At 39.8% G+C, this 22,004-nt stretch overlaps 1 protein-coding gene across 1 annotated transcript in view; it reads left to right on the top strand.

Moving 5' to 3' along the window:
- The window catches only part of Chd1 (chromodomain helicase DNA binding protein 1), a 67,646-nt gene that overhangs the window by 11,207 nt on the left and 34,435 nt on the right, over positions 1-22,004 (top strand). Inside the window, exons 3-13 of the mRNA NM_007690.3 lie at positions 9,096-9,297; positions 10,076-10,189; positions 12,014-12,078; positions 14,310-14,459; positions 14,576-14,844; positions 15,681-15,906; positions 16,366-16,466; positions 16,812-16,990; positions 18,058-18,185; positions 19,455-19,671; positions 20,687-20,776. Coding sequence (NP_031716.2) covers positions 9,096-9,297; positions 10,076-10,189; positions 12,014-12,078; positions 14,310-14,459; positions 14,576-14,844; positions 15,681-15,906; positions 16,366-16,466; positions 16,812-16,990; positions 18,058-18,185; positions 19,455-19,671; positions 20,687-20,776 — 1,741 coding nt within the window. The remainder of the gene's footprint in view (positions 1-9,095; positions 9,298-10,075; positions 10,190-12,013; positions 12,079-14,309; positions 14,460-14,575; positions 14,845-15,680; positions 15,907-16,365; positions 16,467-16,811; positions 16,991-18,057; positions 18,186-19,454; positions 19,672-20,686; positions 20,777-22,004) is intronic.

Raw genomic sequence — 22,004 nt, forward strand, 5'->3', positions numbered from 1 at the left:
AGGCATCCCTGAAGCAATGGCAGCCACAGGGTGAGCGGCCATGTGCATGGTGTGCCCTCAGCACTGTGGCAATGCAGTGCCATCTCTTAATTCTGCCTGCTGGACTACCTTACTTGATTACTTTTAAATTGTTCACTGCTACGTGGTCAGTAATACTGATGAGGGGAAAAGCTACCCACTTATAAATGATAGAATTAGCCATTGATCCTCTTAATACTGTGATTTCAAATGTATTTTATGAAATGATTGCCAGTAAAATCTAATTGTATGTGTGTGTCCTCCTCATTTTCCATCTCTTGATACTGAAAAGTAGTGGCTCTCAGTCTGTGGCTCTTGGGGTCAAAGAGCCCTTTCACAGGGGTTGCCTAAGACCATTAGAAAGCATATTTACATTACAATTCATAACAGTAAAATGAGTTATGAAGTAGCAGTGGAAGTCATTTTATGGTTGGGGTCATAGCAACAGGAGGAACTGGGTTTAAGGGTTGCAGCATTAGGAAGGCCGAGGACCCCTGCTCTAGAGCACTTTGAGTTTATCCTCAAACTCAGCATGACTAAGCCAGTTACCTTTCAACTTTGTCATGCTAAATGTTACCCTTTCTAGCATCCATTTCTAGCAGCCTATTCCCATTTCTTCATTGGGACTTTGGGTAGGTAGGGTCATAGTGTGGTTTATTTTGTCTTTGATTGGTTGTTTTGAATGATCAAAAGATCTGTTTTTGTTTGATGGTTAGGACCTAATAGCAGTGGCATGACCTGGATTTTAGAGTCACATGGAAAATGGTAAGATGATTTCCAGATTGACTGAAATCCTTGGAAGCCGTGCTGATCTCTCTCTCTCTCTCTCTCTCTCTCTCTCTCTCTCTCTCTCTCTCTCTCTCTCTCGGTTTCTCTGTCTCTGTCTCTCTCTCTCTCTCTCTGTCTCTGTGTGTGGTGCAGAATCACTGTGTAAAGGCATACAGATTATAATAGTAAAGTTTGAAGCTGTTGCTCACACATTCATTTCTTATTAGTAGTGCTCTAGGGTCACCTGTTAACCTCTCTCTGTCAACATTACTTCTACATCTATGGTGAAATGGATATATTACCCAAATAACTGGACTTAAGGGTCCCAACTTAATGAACCCCAGCATCTGATTAGGCTGGGGATACTTAGTCTAAAAATTATTTTAATGTTGTAAAGGCGTTATGCCTGACATGTGGAAGATACTGTGAGTGCCTGAGCTGGAGCAGTGAGCTACATTTAGGGCAGTGGGGATGGCTGCAGAAAAGACTGATGTCCTGTAGTCTTGGTTCTACTGATGCTATGAGGAGCAAGCAAGTCTAGGGATTGGCACCTATGCTGGGCTCTCGCCCCCTCTTTGTTTTGACTGTCTTGGAACTTGCTATGTAGACCAGGACTCTCTGAGGTCTGCCTGCCTCCACCTCCCAAAGAGCTCCTATTTTTTTCTCTTTCCATTCTGTTTGCCCTGGCTTCCTCCCTGTTTTGTTCCTAGTAGAAACCTCTGCTCACTGATTGTTAAGGAGGTAAACAAATGAAATCAAATTATTAATTGTAGAAAACCTTTAAAAAAATGTCTGTGGCTGGGCAGTGGTGGCGCACGCCTTTAATCCCAGTGCTTGGGAGGCAGAGGCAGGCGGATTTCTGAGTTCGAGGCTAGCCTGGTCTACAAAGTGAGTTCCAGGACAGCCAGGCTACACAGAGAAACCCTGTCTCCAAAAAAAAAAAAAAAAAAAAAAGTCTGTGCATTGAATAAACAATACAGTGTATTAGAGTTCCCCCGCCCCCAACATGGTCTCAAATGCACATCTTCTTCACTGTCAGGTAGGTGTGTGCTGCCCTTGAATTTATGGGTTCTGTTATCGTGGATACCTGTCTTTACACTACCCTTGTCCTGGCTAGTGGGACAGCTTTATTGTAGAGGTGAAACACAGTGAAAATATGCTTAAACTGTAGGATTTCATGTCTTAAATGTTGTCTTACTGGAGAAGACATGTGAGAAATGGCCTTAACGGCCAACAAGACAACGCAAGACATTTTCCAGGTATTAGATGTTTAGGGAGTTGATTCCTAAAGTAGAGTCAGCTTCTCCCACAGGGTCAGTGTTACATGACAGTGTGACTGTATGGGAAGTAGACTGTGTGTCAGGCCTTTTCAATTATTCCAGAAAGGTTACAGTTTTAATTGACTGAGGAAGAATACAATGAAGCAATGTAGAGGCAAGGAAAACTGGAGAAAAGAAGGAGAAGGTATGCAGAGGTTGGTACATTTCTGTAGAACAGGAAGGACAGGGGGGGGGGGGTAGTGGTAGCAGTACATTCATTCATAAACTATCCTGAGTTTGGCAGGTAGAAAGCTAGAAAGCAGGAATGATTTTGCTAAGTGAACACTGTACTGGTGTGTTGGCTGTGTTGGTCATGGGTGGAGTGTCAGGTAGAAAAGCACACCTTGGAGTACAGGGCCAGCAGGATAGTGGCACTTAACAGCTTTGCAGGACTATAAGTGCTTGCTTCAAGGCTGTCTCAGAGGTAGGACAAATGTGAATTCAAGGGCTGAAGGAAGAAGATATGTGTTTACATTGCAAAGCAGAGAGAATGATTTTACAGTCGGTGGATAGATGGCTACCAGAGTTCACACGATAAACATAAGCCTTTAACATCCTCAAAACAAGTTGTGGTAAAAGCTTTGACACCGTCTCTTAGAAGTTTGACGTGGATCCCAGGCCCACGGTTTGTAACTGGGGTGGGGGGATGGCTGTCTGGATGCAGGTTAGAGTTGGAAAAGCATTTCTGTCAGGCAGTTCGTAGATACAGAATCGTAACATTTTAGATATGCAATTCATGAGGATTTGACCAGGGAGCATAGCTGCACAGAATTCCTTGAAAAAGAAGTAAATTAAAATGACTTTTATTAAAGGAATGTTAATATTTTTGTAAGCATTCAAGCCGACAGCAATACCTTAGAGAATGTTAGTTTCTAAATTATTACAGATGTGAATGTTGAATATGTTTCTCTTTTTGCTTTGGCTACAAACTTTAAAATTTATTTAAGATTTATTTTGGCTTTTATTTCTGAGATACCTACTTTTTACACAGTGAGATTTCTTGTTCGTTGACAGAATGTTTACTATTTTACTCTTACACGGGCTTGGTTGGCCTCCCCTTGCTTCCACTGCCACCTCATCTCATGTCACATGTGATGTGACATGCATTCTGTTCCCCCTTTCTCCTTCCCCACTTCCTTAAGACACTTTCTCCTCTCTATCCATGCCTACCCACCCACATTTGCACACTCGAAAATTTAAAATGTGTGGTATTTGTCTTTTCCAGTCTGTTCCTTCACACTATAATTACCATTTGATCCTTGTCCTGCAGATGTCAGTTCTGTGTGTGTGTACCACACTTGCATAGCCCTTATGAGTTGATTAAGATCTCAGCCACTGTCACCCTGTTCTTGTGGATCTAGGGCAGCATCCACGTGGAGTAGAGTCTAGGAGTGCTACAGCTGACTTATATAGTATTTTTCTTTTTTGGACAAACCTCTGTTTTAATTTTCAGAATGCCTTCACCTTTGAAGGAAAACCTTAAAGTCCCAAACATGGACTTCTAGCTGAGTAAGCTACCAGTAAGCTGGTCAGTCAGTCTGTCTGTCTTTATGGAGAATTTGAAAATAGGTTGCAAGAATTGTGCCTCTACACATTTAACTTTGTCTACCCTTTCTAAGAACAAAGTATTCTCTTTGAGCCAGCATGTTCAGGGAATCCCACTTCTCATTTCCTTTTGGCCGGCCAGTCCCCTCAGTCTTTCATTACTATCCAGACTAAGAGCACATACTCAATTGGCTGCTGTTTCTCTTGTGTCTCTTTTAACCTGGAATAGTTCTGTCTTTTATTAAATTGTCTTTGGGGACTACACACCAGCCATTTTGTATAGTATATATTTCAGCTTGTGTTTTTTTGATGTGTACTTATAATTAAGATCAAATGATCCATCTTAAGAGCATCTGGAAGCTCATATCTTCTCTCCTGTTAGTGCTATTGCCTTAAAGAGATACTGTAGTGTGTATTTATTGTAAAAGGAAGGGTTCATTTAGACCAGAGATTCCCAGCCTCAGTGCTGCAGTCCCTAGTGCAGCCCCTTAGGTTCGCAGTTATTTATAACTTTAATTTGTTACTGTTATGAGTTGTAATGAAAATGCCTGTTTTCTAATGGTCTTAGGCCACTAGCCCCCGGGAAAGGGTTGTGAGCCACAGGTTGAGAAGCACTGCTTTTGCCATGTCTCCCCATGCTGACTGACCGCGTGCTTTGGTCTTCATTCCCCCTCTGTCCGTCTGTCTTGACCTCCTTAGCTACTCACTCCTGTTCTCTTTCAGTAACTCCTTTTTCACTTTTTATCCTCATGTACTATTTTCCTTAATAGATTACATATATGAGAAAAAAGAAGTGTTACTTGTTTTTGAGACTGGTCACTTTTTGATTGATATTATCTTTTATCACATGTGAGTTTCAGATGCCCCCCAAAGGCCAGAATAGGGCATTGGATCCCTGGGAGCTGGAGTTAGAGATGGTATGGGATCTGAACTCAGGTCCTCTGGAAAATCTGTGTGTGCTCTTAATCTCTGAGCCACCACTCCAGCCCATGTGAAAGATGTTTGAAAGTTATATAAATATTGCCAAATATGGTGGTACATACTTTATTCCCAGCATTTGGGAAACAGAGAGAGACAAGTGGATTTCTTTTGTCATGGCTAGCCTGGATTACACAGCAAGTTCCAGGCCAGCCAGGGCTACATAGTGAATCTTAAGGAGTCTGAAGCTGCTGTGTTTGTGGCGGCAGTGCACGCCTTTAATCCCAACACTCAGAGGAAGAAGCAGGTGGATCTCTGTGAGTTCCAGATAAGCCTGGTCTACAAATTGAGTTCCAGGACAGCCAGGAACTCTTTCATAAACAGATAGATAGACACCCACTAACACCGCCCCCCCCCAAAAAAAAGAGAGCCTAAAACTATGTAAATATTTTACTCATGAAATTCTTTTATACTTAGCACCTACTGATAGTTCTGGTCTGTACTAGTATTTTCTGTGTGACTTTAATATGACTTTTCTAAAACTACCACTCTTTGTCTGACCCTCTCACTGTACCTGAGTCTGTCATCATCAGGCACTTGAGTTCCTATTTCATTTGCTGGCCAATATTCTTTCAGTGCTGTATTTTGATATTAAAAATTAGATCTTTATACCAGTTCTTACATCATTTTATCTCTCTGTGCTCTTCCTCTTCTTGAAATTTGTTTTTTCTTTTTTTTCCTTCCCACATCAGGCTTGTTAGGCTTTGGTTTTACTTTCTGTGGCACAGCACTTGTCTTCCATTTCTCAGGAGAGTTGTCATTTAAGTGTGCAGTAATATTTAGGAATCATGATCAGTGTGCAAGGCAGTTATTAAAATTTAAAATTACATTTTAATTTTAACTGATCAAATGGTGCATCTTTAAACTCTAAACTATTGAACCTAAGTTAATAATAATATGGTGGCGCACGCCTTTAATCCCAGCGCTCGGGAGGCAGAGGCAGGTGGATTTCTGAGTTCGAGGCCAGCCTGGTCTACAAAGTGAGTTCCAGGACAGCCAGGGCTGTACAGAGAGATTCTGTCTCAAAAAAAAAAAAAAAAAAAAAAAAAAAAAAAAAAAAAAAAGACGTCAAAACAGAAAGTAATCTTTAAAAATAAATGATTCTGATTATATCAACTTCTTGTTACACAGAAATTAGTAGGCTTTAAGGCAGTAGTTTAATTATAGGGATGAGCAATTTTGAAGCCAGAGAGCAAAGGAATTATTTCAGTTACCATCAGCAGTAATGTTATTAATCTGAACTTGATTAATTGGATGTGTATATGTCCATGCATATATATTAGCCCCTAAGATAAAACAAGCAGATTATTAGTGTCATTTGGAACCAAGAAACTCAACCAAAATGATGTAAACATAAAACTGAAGGAGCTAAAAATAAAAACCCTGTAATTGTGAATTAGAAGTACTAGCATAAATTAATGTATTTTTCTCTAAAAATACATGCATTGTAGTTCATTCTGCTCACCATACAAAATGGCACATGTATAGTCACAGGCTTACCTCACACTTGTATTTTAGCTTGAGGCAAGATATGCTATGCTTTATCAGAAAGCAGGTTGGCTGCAATCATTTTATTTGTATAATGTTCAAGTTAGAGTAAACATTTATACCATGAAATAGTTATCACTTATATTGAATCATTGAAAACACCTTTCTCCCTAGCTTTAAAACGAAAAGGTGTACTATGATTACCGTGGTCTGAAGTCACCCTGCTGTGTAGTTGGACATCAGAATTAATTTCTTCTAGAACATTCTCTTCCTCTCAGTCCTGACACAGTCTTTATCCTATGAAAGAACAACCCAATAAACTACTGTGCACGTAAATACCAGAGTTCCGCTTTCTAATAATAAACATGTTCCTTTACTGGAACAGAGACGGACGGATGGACGGACGGATGGACGGATGGATGATGGATGGATGATGGATGGATGGATGATGGATGGATGGATGGATGGATGGATGGATGATGGATAGATGGATGGATGGATGATGGATGGATGATGGATGGATGATGGATGGATGGATGGATGATGGATGGATGATGGATGGATGGATGGATGATGGATAGATGGATGGATGGATGATGGATGGATGGATGATGGATGGATGGATGGATGATGGATGGATGATGGATGGATGATGGATGGATGATGGATGGATGGATGATGGATGGATGGATGATGGATGGATGGATGATGGATGGATGGATGGATGATGGATGGATGGATGATGGATGGATGATGGATGGATGGATGATGGATGGATGGATGGATGATGGATGGATGATGGATGGATGGATGGAAGGAAGCTGCCCTTGGTCCCATCAACCATTAACTTTTAAATTTTAGACACAGTGTGTTAGGTCTCAAATTGTAACCAAGAGTGCCACTGATGTTCTGACCTTTCTGCCGTCTCCACCCACTTAGTGTTTGTAGGCACGCTTTACCCAGTTTTATTTTAACTCAGGGCTTGTGTATGTTTGGCAAGCAAATTTTATGCTAGGTGCTTTAGTGAAAATAAGAATGCCTGCAAAGTAACAATCTAAGACTTTCCATCTCCTTAATTTTTTTTTTTTTATGGGAAGGATAAATTTAACAGTGCTTTCTACTAAATGGTCTTGATTGATTCACCAAACCTAGTCATGTCTAGATCAGCTGTTATAAACATAGCACAGGAAGCTGCTTATCAGCTTACAGAGCTACCTCAAGGTAGGAGGTCTTTTGACTGTAAAGACTTTGTTGTTTCAGTCTCCCCAGGCCTGATCTATGAGTGGTTCTCAGTAAAGTTTATTGAATTAATGGGTTTTCTTACCTGCGAGTTAATAGAGAAATAAAATTGTCAGGGAAAAAAAAATCTCCACTAGTGTTGCTCCAGTTTGTACAAGTAAAGTAGTTCAGGTGAAATGGGACATCTCCCCTGTTTTTAAAGACACTTCATGATAGCTGAGAGACTCAGCTGTGTGTTTGCGGGAGGAAATAAAGGTGGGAACGTTAGGGAATGGAGAGAAAAAGCAGTGTTGGTAGAAACAATGTTGCAACCATAAATCTCACTAGAGGAAAAGTTTTACTTTATTACTATGAAACAAAATTACACCACATTTTAAAAATATATATGTATTTGTCAATTTAAACATTTATTTTGCAGAATTAAAATTCTTTCTGGAAATTTTATTACTCTATTTTATAACTCTCTTAGGTATCCCCCCCCCCACCCCCAAGGAGTAGCTTTTTAAAGTAGTCTATCAGCAAATTGTGCCATCTGGTGGCAGTTTGGAAAATTACAGAAGGTAGAAAATACCTTCTGCTTCTGTCTCTTTTTTTTTTTTTTTTTTTTTTAAGATTTATTTATTTATTATATGTAAGTACACTGTAGCTGTCTTTAGACACACCAGAAGAGGGCGTCAGATCTCGTTACGGATGGTTGTGAGCCACCATGTGGTTGCTGGGATTTGAACTCCGGACCTTTGGAAGAACAGTCGGGTGCTCTTACCCACTGAGCCATCTCACCAGCCCCTGCTTCTGTCTCTTAAGTGATTGCAGTCTTGCATCACTACATTGACAGAAATAATCTTGAAAACAAGTATGTTGTTTTCACTGCAAGAAATGGGCTTATTTTCTACCTACTGTAGTAAGAATTCCCAACATGTTTATTAATTTCCCACAGTTTCTAAATTTGAACTGTTATAGGTAGCCTCTAGTAGGGCTTTTTTGACTTACACATTTTTGTCTTCCCTGTTTCTAGCCGAGGATCTCATAGTTGGTAGGCCTTGCACATCTTTGAGGGAGATTACAGTCCTACAAATAAGTATGTCCAATGGCCTGTGATGGCACACACCTTTATTTAATTCCAGCACCCCAGGAGGCAGAGGTAGGCAAATCTCTGTGAGTTCCAGGCAAGCCTAATGTACAGAGAGAGAACAGCCAGGACGGCATAGAAAAACCTTGTGTCTCACAAACCAAAACAAAAGAAAACCAAATGTGTATGCCTGTCTTAGTTAGGGTTTTACCCTTGTGAACAGACACCATGACCAAAACAAGTCTTATAAGGACAGCATTTAATTGGGGCTGGCTTATAGGTTCAGAGGTTTATTAGTCCAGTATCATCAAGGTGGGAGCATGGCAGCATCCAGACAGGCATGGAACAGGAGGAACGGAATGTTCTACATCTTCATCTGAAGGCTGCTCGTGGAAGACTGGCTTCCAGGCAGCCAGGGAGAGGGCCTTATAGCCCATACCCACACTGTCACACCTACTCCAACAGGGCCACATCTCCTCATGGTGCCACTCTCTGGGCCGAGCATATACGAACCATCACATATGTCTGTTACTATAATGTACATTGCCCTTTGTGTTTGGACACAGATAATTGAAATATTAAACTGTATGTTTAGCTTTCTGCTGAAGAGGTAAATTCCTGTCGAATTTTGCTCTGATGCTCTGATTAAAGTTTTTTATTTTCAATTGTAGTCAGTCAGGTGATGATTGTGGGTCAGCATCAGGCTCTGGATCTGGCTCGAGTTCTGGCAGCAGCAGTGACGGAAGCAGCAGCCAATCCGGGAGCAGCGACTCTGATTCTGGCTCTGACTCAGGAAGTCAATCAGAGTCTGAATCAGACACATCCCGAGAGAACAAGGTTCAAGCAAAACCACCAAAAGTCGACGGAGCCGAGGTAAGTTAGTGCAATTGAACTGGCTTAAGACAGAAGTTAAATCTTATAACTGACTGGACAGTGTCATGGCCTGGGCATATAGCGCAGCAGTACAGCACTTGTCTAACACGCATGACATTCTGGATTTGTCCCGAGCACCACAAGCACCAAGTGGTTGAAATTAAATTCCTTAGCTAAGAGTAAAGGCTGCTTGAGGTCTTCTGGTTAGGCTTGTCTGTCTATCTGCCCAAGGGGATGCTTTATTGCTCACTGCGGGAGGGCTCGACAACCGTTGCCTGCAGCTTACTTACTGCAAGGTAGCTGTAGTACTCAGAGTACCAGGCTCTGGAGAACTAAGATGCTTGGGCCTAAATTAGAAACCATGTTGTAGCTTTGTTAGCAGAGAACTCTGTCCCCTGATCCCCCCTCCCCACCCCCCTCAAAAAAAAAAAAAAGGTCAAGTTGCATGAGCAAAACTGCAGAGTGCCATGGTTTCTTTATATTTAGACTCTGGCTTTTCACGTTCACCTAACACGGGAGAACATAGGTAGGCAGAGTATGTAGGAGCCATGCAGTACATTTCCACTCTGTTTTGAAAGACGTTGGAAGCACCAGGAGCATGATGGCTTTACATAAAGATTCAACATGCCATGTGTTTCTCATAGTCACTGAAGCCTTGCATTGTATTCCACTGTATTGCAGGAGCACTGTATTCATACGGTGAACGAGGAGAATAATTTACTTGGAGGAGTGTAAATGTTGAAACATTTCATCTCTCCCTGCTTTGTTTTTGGTACAGTTTTGGAAATCTAGCCCCAGTATTCTGGCTGTCCAGAGATCTGCAATGCTTAGGAAGCAGCCACAGCAGGCCCAGCAGCAGCGCCCAGCTTCATCTAATAGTGGATCCGAAGAAGTAAGTTCCCAGTGAGCTGCTCCATAAGCACACTCTGCTTACCTACTAGACACCATGGCCTTGAATGGGTAGTAGTGTCTGTATTTCGGTATGTGTATTAATCTTGATGTACAGACATCTTTTTTAGTACCAGTGTTCCTACTTTTAGAGGTTAATCTAAAACAGTGGGATTTGTTTCCTCATCATGGCAAAACAGGAATGTATGTGATACCTGCCTGCTTTCCCAGCTCTCGAGAGGCTGAAGCACTGGCTCTCTGTACTTGAGACCAACCCGTGGTACCGAGTAAAATACTGTTTCAAGACAAGAACTGGAGAAGCCAAAGGTGCACTTGCAAGAAATATTAAATATGATGAATTGGTATGGGAATGAATATCTGTAATCTTAGGACTTGTGAGTGAGATGGAGGCAGAAGGATTGTACCTTGGAGGCCTTTTTTCAGTGCCTCACCCCTAATATTATGTATATGGTAGACACATGATTTAATGGGTAAAGACATATTATTAGTTCTATATAAAATTAGAGTCCAGATTTGTTATTTTGAATATTTGTGTATTTTATTAGTTTGCTTTCTGTGGTAAACACTGACCAGGAGCAAATGGGAAAGAAAGGGCCTCTATTTCATCATCCTTTCCTGTCCTGAAAGGAAGTCAGGGCAGGGACCTGGCGCCAGGGACTGAATCAGGCTATGGACGGCCACTGCTCTTCAGGCTGACAGGGGCTTTTTGTTTGTTTGTTTGGTTGGTTTTTCAAGACGGGGTTTCTCTGTGTAGCCCTGGCTGTCCTGGAACTCACTCTGTAGACCAGGCTGGCCTTGAACTCAGAAATCCGCCCGCCTCTGCCTTCCAAGTGCAGGGATTAAAGGCGTGAGCCACCACCGCCCGGCTCAGGCTCACACTTTACCTGCCTTTCTTATACCTTCCAGGACCTGCCCATGGTGACACCACATGAGTGGGCTGGGCCCTTACACCCCAGTCATCACTCAAGATGATGCCCACAGACTTGTCTCTAGGCCATCTGATGGAGTGGCTTTCTCATTGAGGGCTGTTCTCCCCAACTGAATCTCACTCGTGTTAACTGGGCGCGCACGCACTCATTCACATGCTTTCCTGGCCTGAGTTATTCCCACTTGGAGTGTGTTATTGGAATTTATTAATTTTCAGTGCATATATAATATAGTACTATGTATTCTATAGTGAGGTAGTCTACTCTGTCAGTACACATATTTGTGTATATATTTGTGTATTCTAGTGTCAACACACATATAAAAGAAATTTTACTTTTTAAGAGATAACTGGCATGCATACCACTTTTTTTGGTAATATTCTTTTTTATGTGTCTTAGTTAGGTTTTGGTTGCTGTGATAAAAACACCAAGACCAAAGCAATTTACAGAAGGAAGGATTTATTTGGGGCTTAACATTCCTGAGGGATAAAGAGTCCATCACTATTACAGTGGGGAAGTGGGACAGCAGGCTGGCATGGCTCCTGGAGCTGAGAACTCAAACCATGAACTGGAAGCAGAGAGGTAAATTGGGAATAGCCCAGTTTTCAAATGTTAAAGCTGGCTCCAGTGATACTTCCTCCAGCCAGGACATACTTCCTCCGCCCACCCAAAGAGTACCACCAACTCAGAACTCTATTCAATGCCCAGGATTAGGGGGAACATCTCATTCAAACCACTATAGTGTGTGTGTGTGTGTGTGTCTGTCTGTCTATGTTATAGTTATAGCTAGCAAAATGAATGCTGACTAGCATAGCAAAAGAAACTCTAACTCGGTTAGACTTGAATTGTGAGTTAGTGACCCCAGCCTCGTTTCTCGCTAGGACTCGTCCAGCAGTGAAGACTCCGACGACTCGTCCAGCGGTGCCAAGAGGAAGAAGCACAATGAGTATGTGATTTCATTCAGCTGACTCGTGTTGTGTTGTGTTGTGTTTGTTCACTTGTTTTTTGAGACAGGGTTTGTCTGTGTAGCCCTGGCTATCCTACAACTCACTCTGTAGACCAGGCTGGCCTCAGACTCAGGTCTGCCTGCCTCTGCCTCCTGAGTGCTGTGTTAAAGGTGTGCGTCACCACGCCCAGCTCATTCAACTTACTTTGAATGCTAAGGAAATACTATGGTTTCGTATTTCTTTTGTACATTTCCTTTCCAAAAGTAGTTTTAAAAATTCTTAGTTCATGGTGTTTTTGAAGTTAATTTAAACCACTACCATAACATTTGTCTTTCTATAACCAGCTGATGTCTTTTTTTATGCCAGTTCTTTTATATGTTGTAACCTATTTCCTATTTATTTGTAGATTAAAGATTGACTTTAAGTGATATCAAAGAACTACTTTCCAAATACATTCTACTTTCCAAGTTTTCTAACTTGGGAGAAAAGCCTGTAAGACGGCAGGATAGTTGAGTGACTTGGTTATTGTGTTAATTCCCCAAACAGTCCGTCTACACAGGAAGTTTGCCTGTGCAGAGTTCACGTAGAGTCTCAAACTCAGTATAACTGCCACAGATTTTGACCCAGAAAGCAGGTAGAACACTTTCTTACATTAGGTCCACTCCACTAGTTTGCCTTTTCATTCTGATGTTTTTGACCGATCTTTTTCTATTTGTCTTGGGTATTCTGTTTATTTACTTTGTTCTATGTGTGTTTGCATTTACTATTTTTCTAATATGTTTTATATGTTTATAAGATTCATGTTTTTAGTTTCTGAAAGTTCTGTTTTTGTACCTTTGGTTATTTGCTGTTTCTCTTTTCCCTGTCTCTCAAAGGGCATACGTGTTACTTTGTGTACTTCAGATAATCTAGCTTTACTCTGTAAATCTTACTGTGTCATGTTTGGTCTTGCTCTGCGGCATTGTGTCTGATTTCTTTGGATCTGTCTTACAGCTTTGTGTGTGTGATGCTGGCTACACACTTTCAGAAAAGCACTGATGATTGAGCTACCCTGTATTCTAGTTTTCAGTAAAAAGTATATTGTATTTTCAACTATGGTGTCTTCTCAGCTATTTATATCTTTTATTGAGCTGATAAATTCTCAATTAGCATGGTCATAGGAAAATAATAAAAGACAAATACTTTGGGCTGATACATAGACTTGATTTGGTATAAAAATTAAAAATGACGTTGAAAAATGTATTTGGAAGAATTTTTCATGTGTCTGCATCATGCCACTTGGAGCTTTATGTGTGTTTGTTGTGTTAGCTTCATCATAGTCATGAGTGATGTGATGTGTATTAAGCTTTTTATCCCTTGAAAAAACATATTACTACTTAAAAATTACTTTAGAGGCTAGAAAGAGGCTCAGTGATTAAGAGCTGGCTGCTCTTCCACAGAACAGTGGTTTGGTTCCCAATGGTCACCCACATAGTGGCTAACGGCCACTCCGTAAATCCAGACCCAGGGCATCTGGCATTCCTTCTGGCTGCTATTGGTACCACGAATGCAGGTGGCATATAGACCCCATACACATAAAAGGATTTGTTCCCCCACCTTCTGAGCCCATAGTAGTTTGTAGTGATTTCAAGACACTACAATGCAGATTCCTCTCCTAGGGAAGGGTCTTTCAGAGGCAGGAAACTCACTCAGATGTATAGGTGTTCACTTCTGTACACACTTGGCTGGATTCTTCCTCTTGGACTGCTCAGGAGTCCTGCTTTCCCCATGTGAAGCCAAAGCAAGACCCAGCAAGTGGGAGCATCACCAAGCAGGATGTGGTTGGTGAACACAGCACAGCATGACCAGGTCACCTTGACCTCCACTCTGCTGAGCCCCACTGCTTCTGTATAAAAAGCGAGGAGTTAGAATTCCTTTTGTTTTTAAGAGAATAGTATATATCTCTATCTATCTATCTATCTATCTATCTATCTATCTATCTATCTATCTATAACCATTTGTTCACATAATATTTTTCATTTGAGGGTAAAGTGGCCAATAAAACTCTGGGGTTATAAGATAAATCTTTGCGCAATCTTTGTTACTCTGCTAATACTTACTATTTTCCAGTATGGCTCAAAGCAACAGTTTTCTTTGTATTCAGTGGAATATAATTTAGTTTTGACCATAATTAGGTTTTATAGCAGTATAAATTACCTATGATATCTAAATAAAAAATGTTTATATACAGTGAAGACTGGCAGATGTCTGGGTCCGGATCTCCATCTCAGTCTGGTTCAGACTCAGAATCTGAAGAAGAGCGAGATAAAAGCAGCTGCGACGGGACAGAGTCCGACTACGAGCCGAAAAACAAAGTCAGAAGCCGAAAGCCTCAGAATAGGTGAGTACAGTGTTTTGTGATTTGATTGCCATTTAGAGAATTTGTTTTTGTATAGTTCCTTAAAATTTTTTTATCCTAGTGTCTGTAAAACACTTTTTCCCCCTTTCCTTTCTCAGATCTAAGTCAAAAAATGGGAAAAAAATTCTTGGACAAAAAAAGAGACAGATTGATTCATCTGAGGATGAAGATGATGAAGATTATGATAATGATAAACGAAGCTCTCGCCGCCAAGCCACCGTCAATGTGAGCTACAAGGAGGATGAAGAAATGAAAACCGACTCCGATGACCTGCTGGAGGTCTGCGGCGAGGACGTCCCTCAGCCTGAGGACGAGGAGTTTGAGACAATAGAGAGGGTTATGGATTGCAGAGTGGGGCGGAAAGGAGGTACGGCTGCAAGCAGTGTTCAGTACGTGCTTGTTCAACTATTCACAGCGTAAACGACCGCGATTCTTAGGCACATTGCAGTTATGAAAGAAAGAAAAGGGAATTCTCTTCTCCTTTGCTTATCTACTGTGAAAATAGGCATTGCATGCCCGCCCATCTCTGAAATGTCCTTGTGCTGTACATGTGGGAAGGCTTTGAACTCAGTAAGCAAGGAAAATAGTGTTTTTCGTATATTTTAAATTATTTTTTTTTATACTTTCAACTTAAAGAGTTTTTGTTTTTTTTTGACTATTTCCCCTATGTCTTAAGCATACAGGCTTCTTATTATTGCTTAACGTATCTGGAAAGTAAATTAACTAAAACAGCAATTCAAGTTACTAGTTACTGTATATTAATGGATGTGCTGTTGAGTATCCCATTTTTTTTTCCGAAAAAAAAAATGGCTTATTAATTAGAAAATTTTATATTTCTTCAGTGTGCATGTGGTGTGTGTGTGTGTGTGTGTGCATGCATGTATGTGTGTGCTACAGCCCCCATGTGGTGGCCAGAGGACAACTTGGTGTGTGTTTGGTATCTTTATCATGTAAGTCCTGGGGATAGAGCTCAGGTTGTCAGGCCTCTGCCTGCTTCCCCAGCTTTTAAAATGCAAGACAGATTGAAATAGCTACTTTTTAGTTCTAAAACTCTTAGTTATCTTTTGTGACATAATTTACTATAATTTTTTTGTATTTTAATAGTTTGGTTATTTAGTGAGTGGTTTGTACACATTTGAAGCTTTAAATTGGGAAGAAAGTAACACTGTAACAGAGTCACATGGATTTGTCTTTTGCCTCTAGCTACTGGTGCTACTACAACCATTTATGCTGTCGAAGCAGATGGTGACCCAAATGCAGGATTTGAAAGAAACAAAGAGCCAGGAGACATACAGTATTTAATTAAGTGGAAAGGATGGTCTCACATCCACAACACATGGGAGACAGAAGAGACCCTGAAGCAGCAGAACGTTAGAGGGATGAAAAAATTGGATAATTATAAGAAAAAAGATCAAGAGACGAAACGATGGTAACGATTCCTTTAAAAAATTTTTTATAGTTGAATATTAGAGTTACAAAACTAAAAATAAAATGACAGCATAAAATATTTCTAGTGTATATTTCCTCTCGGTGAGAGTCTTCAGAATGGCCTCTGAACTTGTCTTAGAGTTGCACAGACTGTCATGCTCTCAAAAATTTTCAACGTTAAAAACTTATAACGTTGGTAAGAATGGTAGAACTCTGCCTAGAACGTGCAAGGTTCAGTCTTTGGCCTTACCACAAACAAAACAAAACAAAATAAAAAAACAACAAAGGAAACGAACAAAACAGAAAGAAAAAAACTACTACTAATGTTCTCTTTCTACATTGTTTAGACTTGATTTACACCACTAAATGATACATTGGAAGCTTGTCTAACAGATAATTATCAGTAAGATAAAGTAACCGAGAAAAATCTGAAGTCTGTTGTTGCTTTAAAAATTTTCAGGCTGAAAAATGCTTCTCCAGAAGATGTGGAATATTATAATTGCCAGCAAGAGCTTACAGATGATCTACACAAACAGTATCAGATAGTGGAGCGCATAATTGGTTAGTGGTAAATATGTGTGATAACGTCTTATCTGTGTGGTGTGTTTTTGAGATGGGATCTCATTATGTTGTCCATTATGGTCGTAAGCTCAGAACTCATGCTCACTTTCCTGACTATCTGGGATTAGGTTTGTACTCCCGAGCTTGCGTTCAGATATTTCATCTGTATTTGAAATCATGTAAGCAAACATAAGTTTACCTTTATACACAAGATACAGTCGTTTGCTTTTACTAAAATAAAGTGTATTGTATGTAGATGACTAGTTTTCACTTGTGTAGCCTTTACTGAGTATGCCTGTGATGTAATTTAATATAAATAAAATGAGTACCTGATTCATCTCACAGCTCATTCCAATCAAAAATCAGCAGCTGGTCTTCCTGATTATTATTGCAAATGGCAGGGGCTTCCATACTCAGAGTGCAGCTGGGAGGATGGAGCTCTCATTTCCAAAAAGTTTCAGACATGCATCGATGAATATTTTAGCAGGAATCAGTCAAAAACGACACCTTTTAAAGATTGCAAAGTGAGTACCAACATTTTAAATTAATGCATATGTGTGTGTTTTGTTTCAAGCCTGTATAGAGTGTGGAATCCTGATGTCATACAGGCTAAACAAGTACTTAGTTGAGTATGCCTGTTAGAGGAACTGATATTTCTCTAGTGGTGCTAGGTTAAAATATGATAAATTGGTGGTAATGATTGTGTGTAGACTGCATAAAGAAAATTTCCTTGGAAATTGAAAGTATATGCTTGGTTTAGAAGTAGCAGAGATTGCTGCTGAAACTGAGAGCAGAAACCAGGGCCTGAGAGACTGTCTAGGGCTGTCTTCTCTAAACTTTGGAAACTTACGTAAAAATATTAGTGATAGTTTTAAAGTCTAGTTACTACTTTATTACAGGATTGAATAGATTCATAGTGGTATTTTGAAAATCACATGGAGTAGAAGTCTTATAAATTATTCATAGTTCATGGTTGGAGCAATGGCTGTCAATGAATTTGACACTCCTTTTTGAAGTGCTTGACCTATGTATATTGTTGGGACTGAATTTCCTCAGTAATTCCCCCCACCCCCACAAAAGACAAAATATTTTATTCTACATTCTTGCTAGAGTCATAGAAAATAACCATGAACAAATGAATCGTCAGATACATACGTATATTTTTGTTTTGCTTGAGTGCTGGCATCTGTGGAAGATGTGGAATATTATAATTGCCAGCAAGAGTTTAGGAGTGATCCACATGTCAGATAGTGGAGGGTAGAATTAATTAATAATAAATATTTGATGAAGCTGTTATCTGTTGGGGTTTTGAGCTGGGATTCTGTTACCTTGCCCATGCCAGCGTTGAGCTCGGGACCCTCATGCTTGCTTCATGTGTTTAGTAATAAGTCTTTTTGTCTCACCTGTTGAGTGGGCAGATTATGGGTCCATACTATAGTACTTGGCTTCTTATACATTTTGAATTATAGAACCTCTGAAACTAATAAATAAAATAAATGTTAATGTTTATGGTGAAAGATAGTCTAAAGGACATTAATCTTTTTTGCATGATATCTTATATTCTGCATATTAATATTTATTCTGACCAAAGGTATTGAAACAAAGACCAAGATTTGTAGCTCTGAAGAAACAACCATCCTATATTGGAGGACATGAGGGCTTAGAACTGAGAGACTATCAGCTGAATGGTTTAAACTGGCTCGCTCACTCTTGGTGCAAGTAAGTGTTTGCTGAGTTACCTCCTCACCCGGGACAGCGAGACTCCCCGTCATTGCAGGTTGCCAGTCTCCTCTCACAGCCACCTAGAGGGGTCAGAGGTTCCACAAGCTGAAAGACTGCAGCAAAGCAGTGTTTACTTGAGGTTATTTGCAGGCAGCCCTACAGTTCTGATTTAGGGTCTGCAGCAGACATCAGAGAAATATTTCCCTTCATTTTAATGCATTCAGCCAAACATATCAGATTTGACTTAAGTCTTCTAAGTGGAGCCAGGGAGCAGAGTGAACGTTGTAATTGTCAGTGGGAAGTGTTTTGAGAGTTTTTTAGATGGTTTCACGTTTTTTAGTTTTACAACCCTGAGTCAGAATCTTAATGGTTTCTTGACAGTCGGTCTCTCTCTCTCTCTCTCTCTCTCTCTCTCTCTCTTCTTCCCTCCCTCCCTGTCTCCCTCGCTCCCTCTGTCCCTTCCTCCTTCCCTCCCTCCACCCCTCTCCCCCCCATCCCTGCAGGTGGTAAAAGGCATAGGCAGCCCTGTTTCTTCCTGCTGCCTCATTGTGTTTTCACCATGTGCAGTGAGGGAGGGCATGGATGGGATTAATAATAACAGCAGAGAAGCTGGAGGAGTGAAACAGGTTCTATAAATACATAATTTAGGGATGATGATTTCTGTTAATAAAGTTTGAGTTTAACTTATTTGATGATTACCATTCCTAAATGTTTTTATTCAAATGGAAAAATTATTTATGTTGTCATCTACACTTCTGAAATAGTTCTGCCGGCCTTTCCCTGCCTCCCCTCGTCCCTGTTCTGAAGTCCTCAACTCCTTAGGGTGTGGTTTAGCTTTGCATTTCCTTCCACTTTTGTTCTTCCTAGATCCTTATTACTTACTACCATATCTACAGACCGCTTAATGCTAGAGGATAAACTGCAGTATTGACTTTGTAATTAAGAGTGGTAATATTAAATATTAAAGCAAAATCTGGCCTTAAATGTTACTTGCTATTCATCTTACCTTTCCTACGATGTTAGTGATTATGTCTTTTGGTAAGATTTTATATTTATTGTATGTTGTTGATTGAAATAGTGTCTTGCATAAAATACCTCATATATATATGTGTGTGTGTGTGTGTGTGTGTGTATATATATGTATATATATATATATATATAGTTTTATACAACTTGATATAAATGGGAGACATAACAGAAAAACAATTTTTAATGAATTTATACCTTTACTGCATACATGGATTTTGTTTTTTTTTAACTTTATAGAGGAAATAGTTGCATACTTGCTGATGAAATGGGCCTTGGGAAAACAATACAGACGATCTCATTTTTGAACTATTTGTTCCATGAACATCAGTTATATGGGCCGTTTCTACTAGTTGTCCCGCTCTCCACTCTGACTTCCTGGCAGAGGGAGATACAGACGTGGGCGTCTCAGATGAATGCTGTGGTTTACTTAGGCGACATTAACAGCAGAAACATGGTAAGTTGTCTTTCCATGAACTTAGTAGGCTAGACAGATCTATCTGAGGATAAGTGTGTGGTTTGTTTCCTGTGTGCATGTGTGTGTATGTCTCCATGTTCTCAATTCTGTCATGTAACTTGCTACAAAGAAGTGCCTAGTACTTGCTTAGTTGGTTATAATAAAAATCAAGCTATGCGACTGCAAGGTGCCTCAGTGGGTAAAGGGATTGTCACCTAGCCCAACAACCTGTGTTTGATTCCTTAAATTGTCCTCTGACCTCTATACGTATACAGGTACACAAACACAATAAATAAATGAATAAATAAATGTAACAAGTTTAAAAGTCATTCTTGGCTCAGGTATAGTTTGATATGTATGCATGTATATATATGTGTTGCATGTACATAGAAACATGCACACATACACACTCCCCTACACCTTTTTTTGAGGTCCAGGATAGCTTTGAACTCAAAATCTTCTTGTTTTAGCTTCTCATGTGTTAGCGTTATAGACATTTGCCACATATACATATACAAGCACATGCATACATGCATATATTATGATATATATAAATTATATTTTTTCTTTTGTGTGAAAGTTCAAATATTCATGAGAACAGTTTTCAGAGTGCAATGAACATTCATATATTTTCTTTCCTAGTTTTATAATATTAACTGGTTATTAATCTTGTTTCATATATAATATATATACATATATACTATATATATCCTTGCAGTTAGGCGAGATGAAGCTTAGATGGCATATTTCATCCACAAATATTAATAAGCGAATTATTTGTTTTACAACAAACCTTTATTTAATGAATGTAATAAAATAAGGTTTGCTCCATTTTTTTTAAAATAAGATTTAAGTTCTGCATGCCATGTTTAACTCTATAAAGCAGTATTAACTTTTATTACATCTTTTTTGTGTGTGTATCTTAAATGGCTTTTAATTCATTTTAGATACTTAAGTAGAACTGTATAATTTGCTAGATATTTCTTTTAAATTTCTTCTTAAATTTTTATAATAGATAAGAACTCATGAATGGATGCATCCCCAGACCAAACGGTTAAAATTTAATATACTTTTAACAACGTATGAAATTTTATTGAAGGATAAGGTATGTGTTACTTGTGTAACTGTTTTCTGCTTACAGTTTTGCTGTATTGTGTGTTGTGGGTCAGAATGAAAGGCTATTAAAGTCATAGAACAGATCTGCAAACCGTAGCCTTGGATCTTTTTAAAAATTTTTTTGTTTTCTACTTTTTAATTTTTAAATGGCCCTTGAGCTAAGAGTGAATTTTGTATTTTAGAAAGATACGCCCCCCCCCCTCCCCCGACTCTGTAGCCCTGGCTGTCCTGGAACTCACTTTGTAGACCAGGCTGGCCTCGAAATCAGAAATCTGCCTGCCTCTGCCTCCCGAGTGCTGGGATTAAAGGCGTGTGACACCACGCCTGGCTAGAAAGATTTTAAAGGAGTTCCTTACAGGGTTATATTGAAATGATGTGATGGAGCACATTCGTCTAAAATATTTTTCATCTCTATTTTTAGAAAAACTTTACCAATTCTTACTTAAATGGAGGCTAGTTGTTAGTGTCTGTTCTGTCTAACATTTTAAAAATAGAGGAAGAGGCCTATCCCAGTGTCTGTTAATACAGACTGATAAAACACTCACCGAAGCAACTTAGGGAGGGGAGAATTCATTTGACATGGTTATCATGCAGGAAGTCAGGGCAGGAGCTCAGGCAGAGAGCAGGAGTTCAGGGTAGAAATCGGGGCAGGCGGCACTTGCTTGCCTGATGTCAAGTTCATGCTCAGTTAGCTTTCATATACAGTGCAGGATCACCTGCCTAGGGTCGCCACCGGCTTCTGTGGTCTCAGCTCTTCAGTAGTTGTTAACAGTCAAGACATGGCAGCAGGCCAGTCAACTGAGGCTTCTTTGCTCAGATAACGCTAGACTATTATGTTGACCAGTACAGTGCCTAACAGCGTTGTCTCATTAATTCTTCTGCCTACTTTGGTATTCTTTCTTTAGTGAGAAGCCTGTTCTCTTACGAGCTCCATGAACTCGTCACACAGCTATTAATAGTGGAATCAGGCCTCTCTTTATTTCAGGTCTCAAGAGACCTAAATTCATGTATTAGAAACCTACATTTTGTAGAAGTCATATGTACTTGAAGCATGATACTGTTTCAGGTTGACATTCTTAGAGACTTTTGTTGGATTTAGACTGAAAATCTTGTGTAAAATTTTGAGTAGGTGGTATCAGCTTCCTTCCTTTTTTGCTTATTATGTAAGCTAAAATAGACTGATAGTCTCTTTTCTAATAGTGAAATTAATAATTGAA

Source organism: Mus musculus, chromosome 17 (assembly GCF_000001635.26).
Source record: "Mus musculus strain C57BL/6J chromosome 17, GRCm38.p6 C57BL/6J".
NCBI lineage: Eukaryota > Metazoa > Chordata > Mammalia > Rodentia > Muridae > Mus > Mus musculus.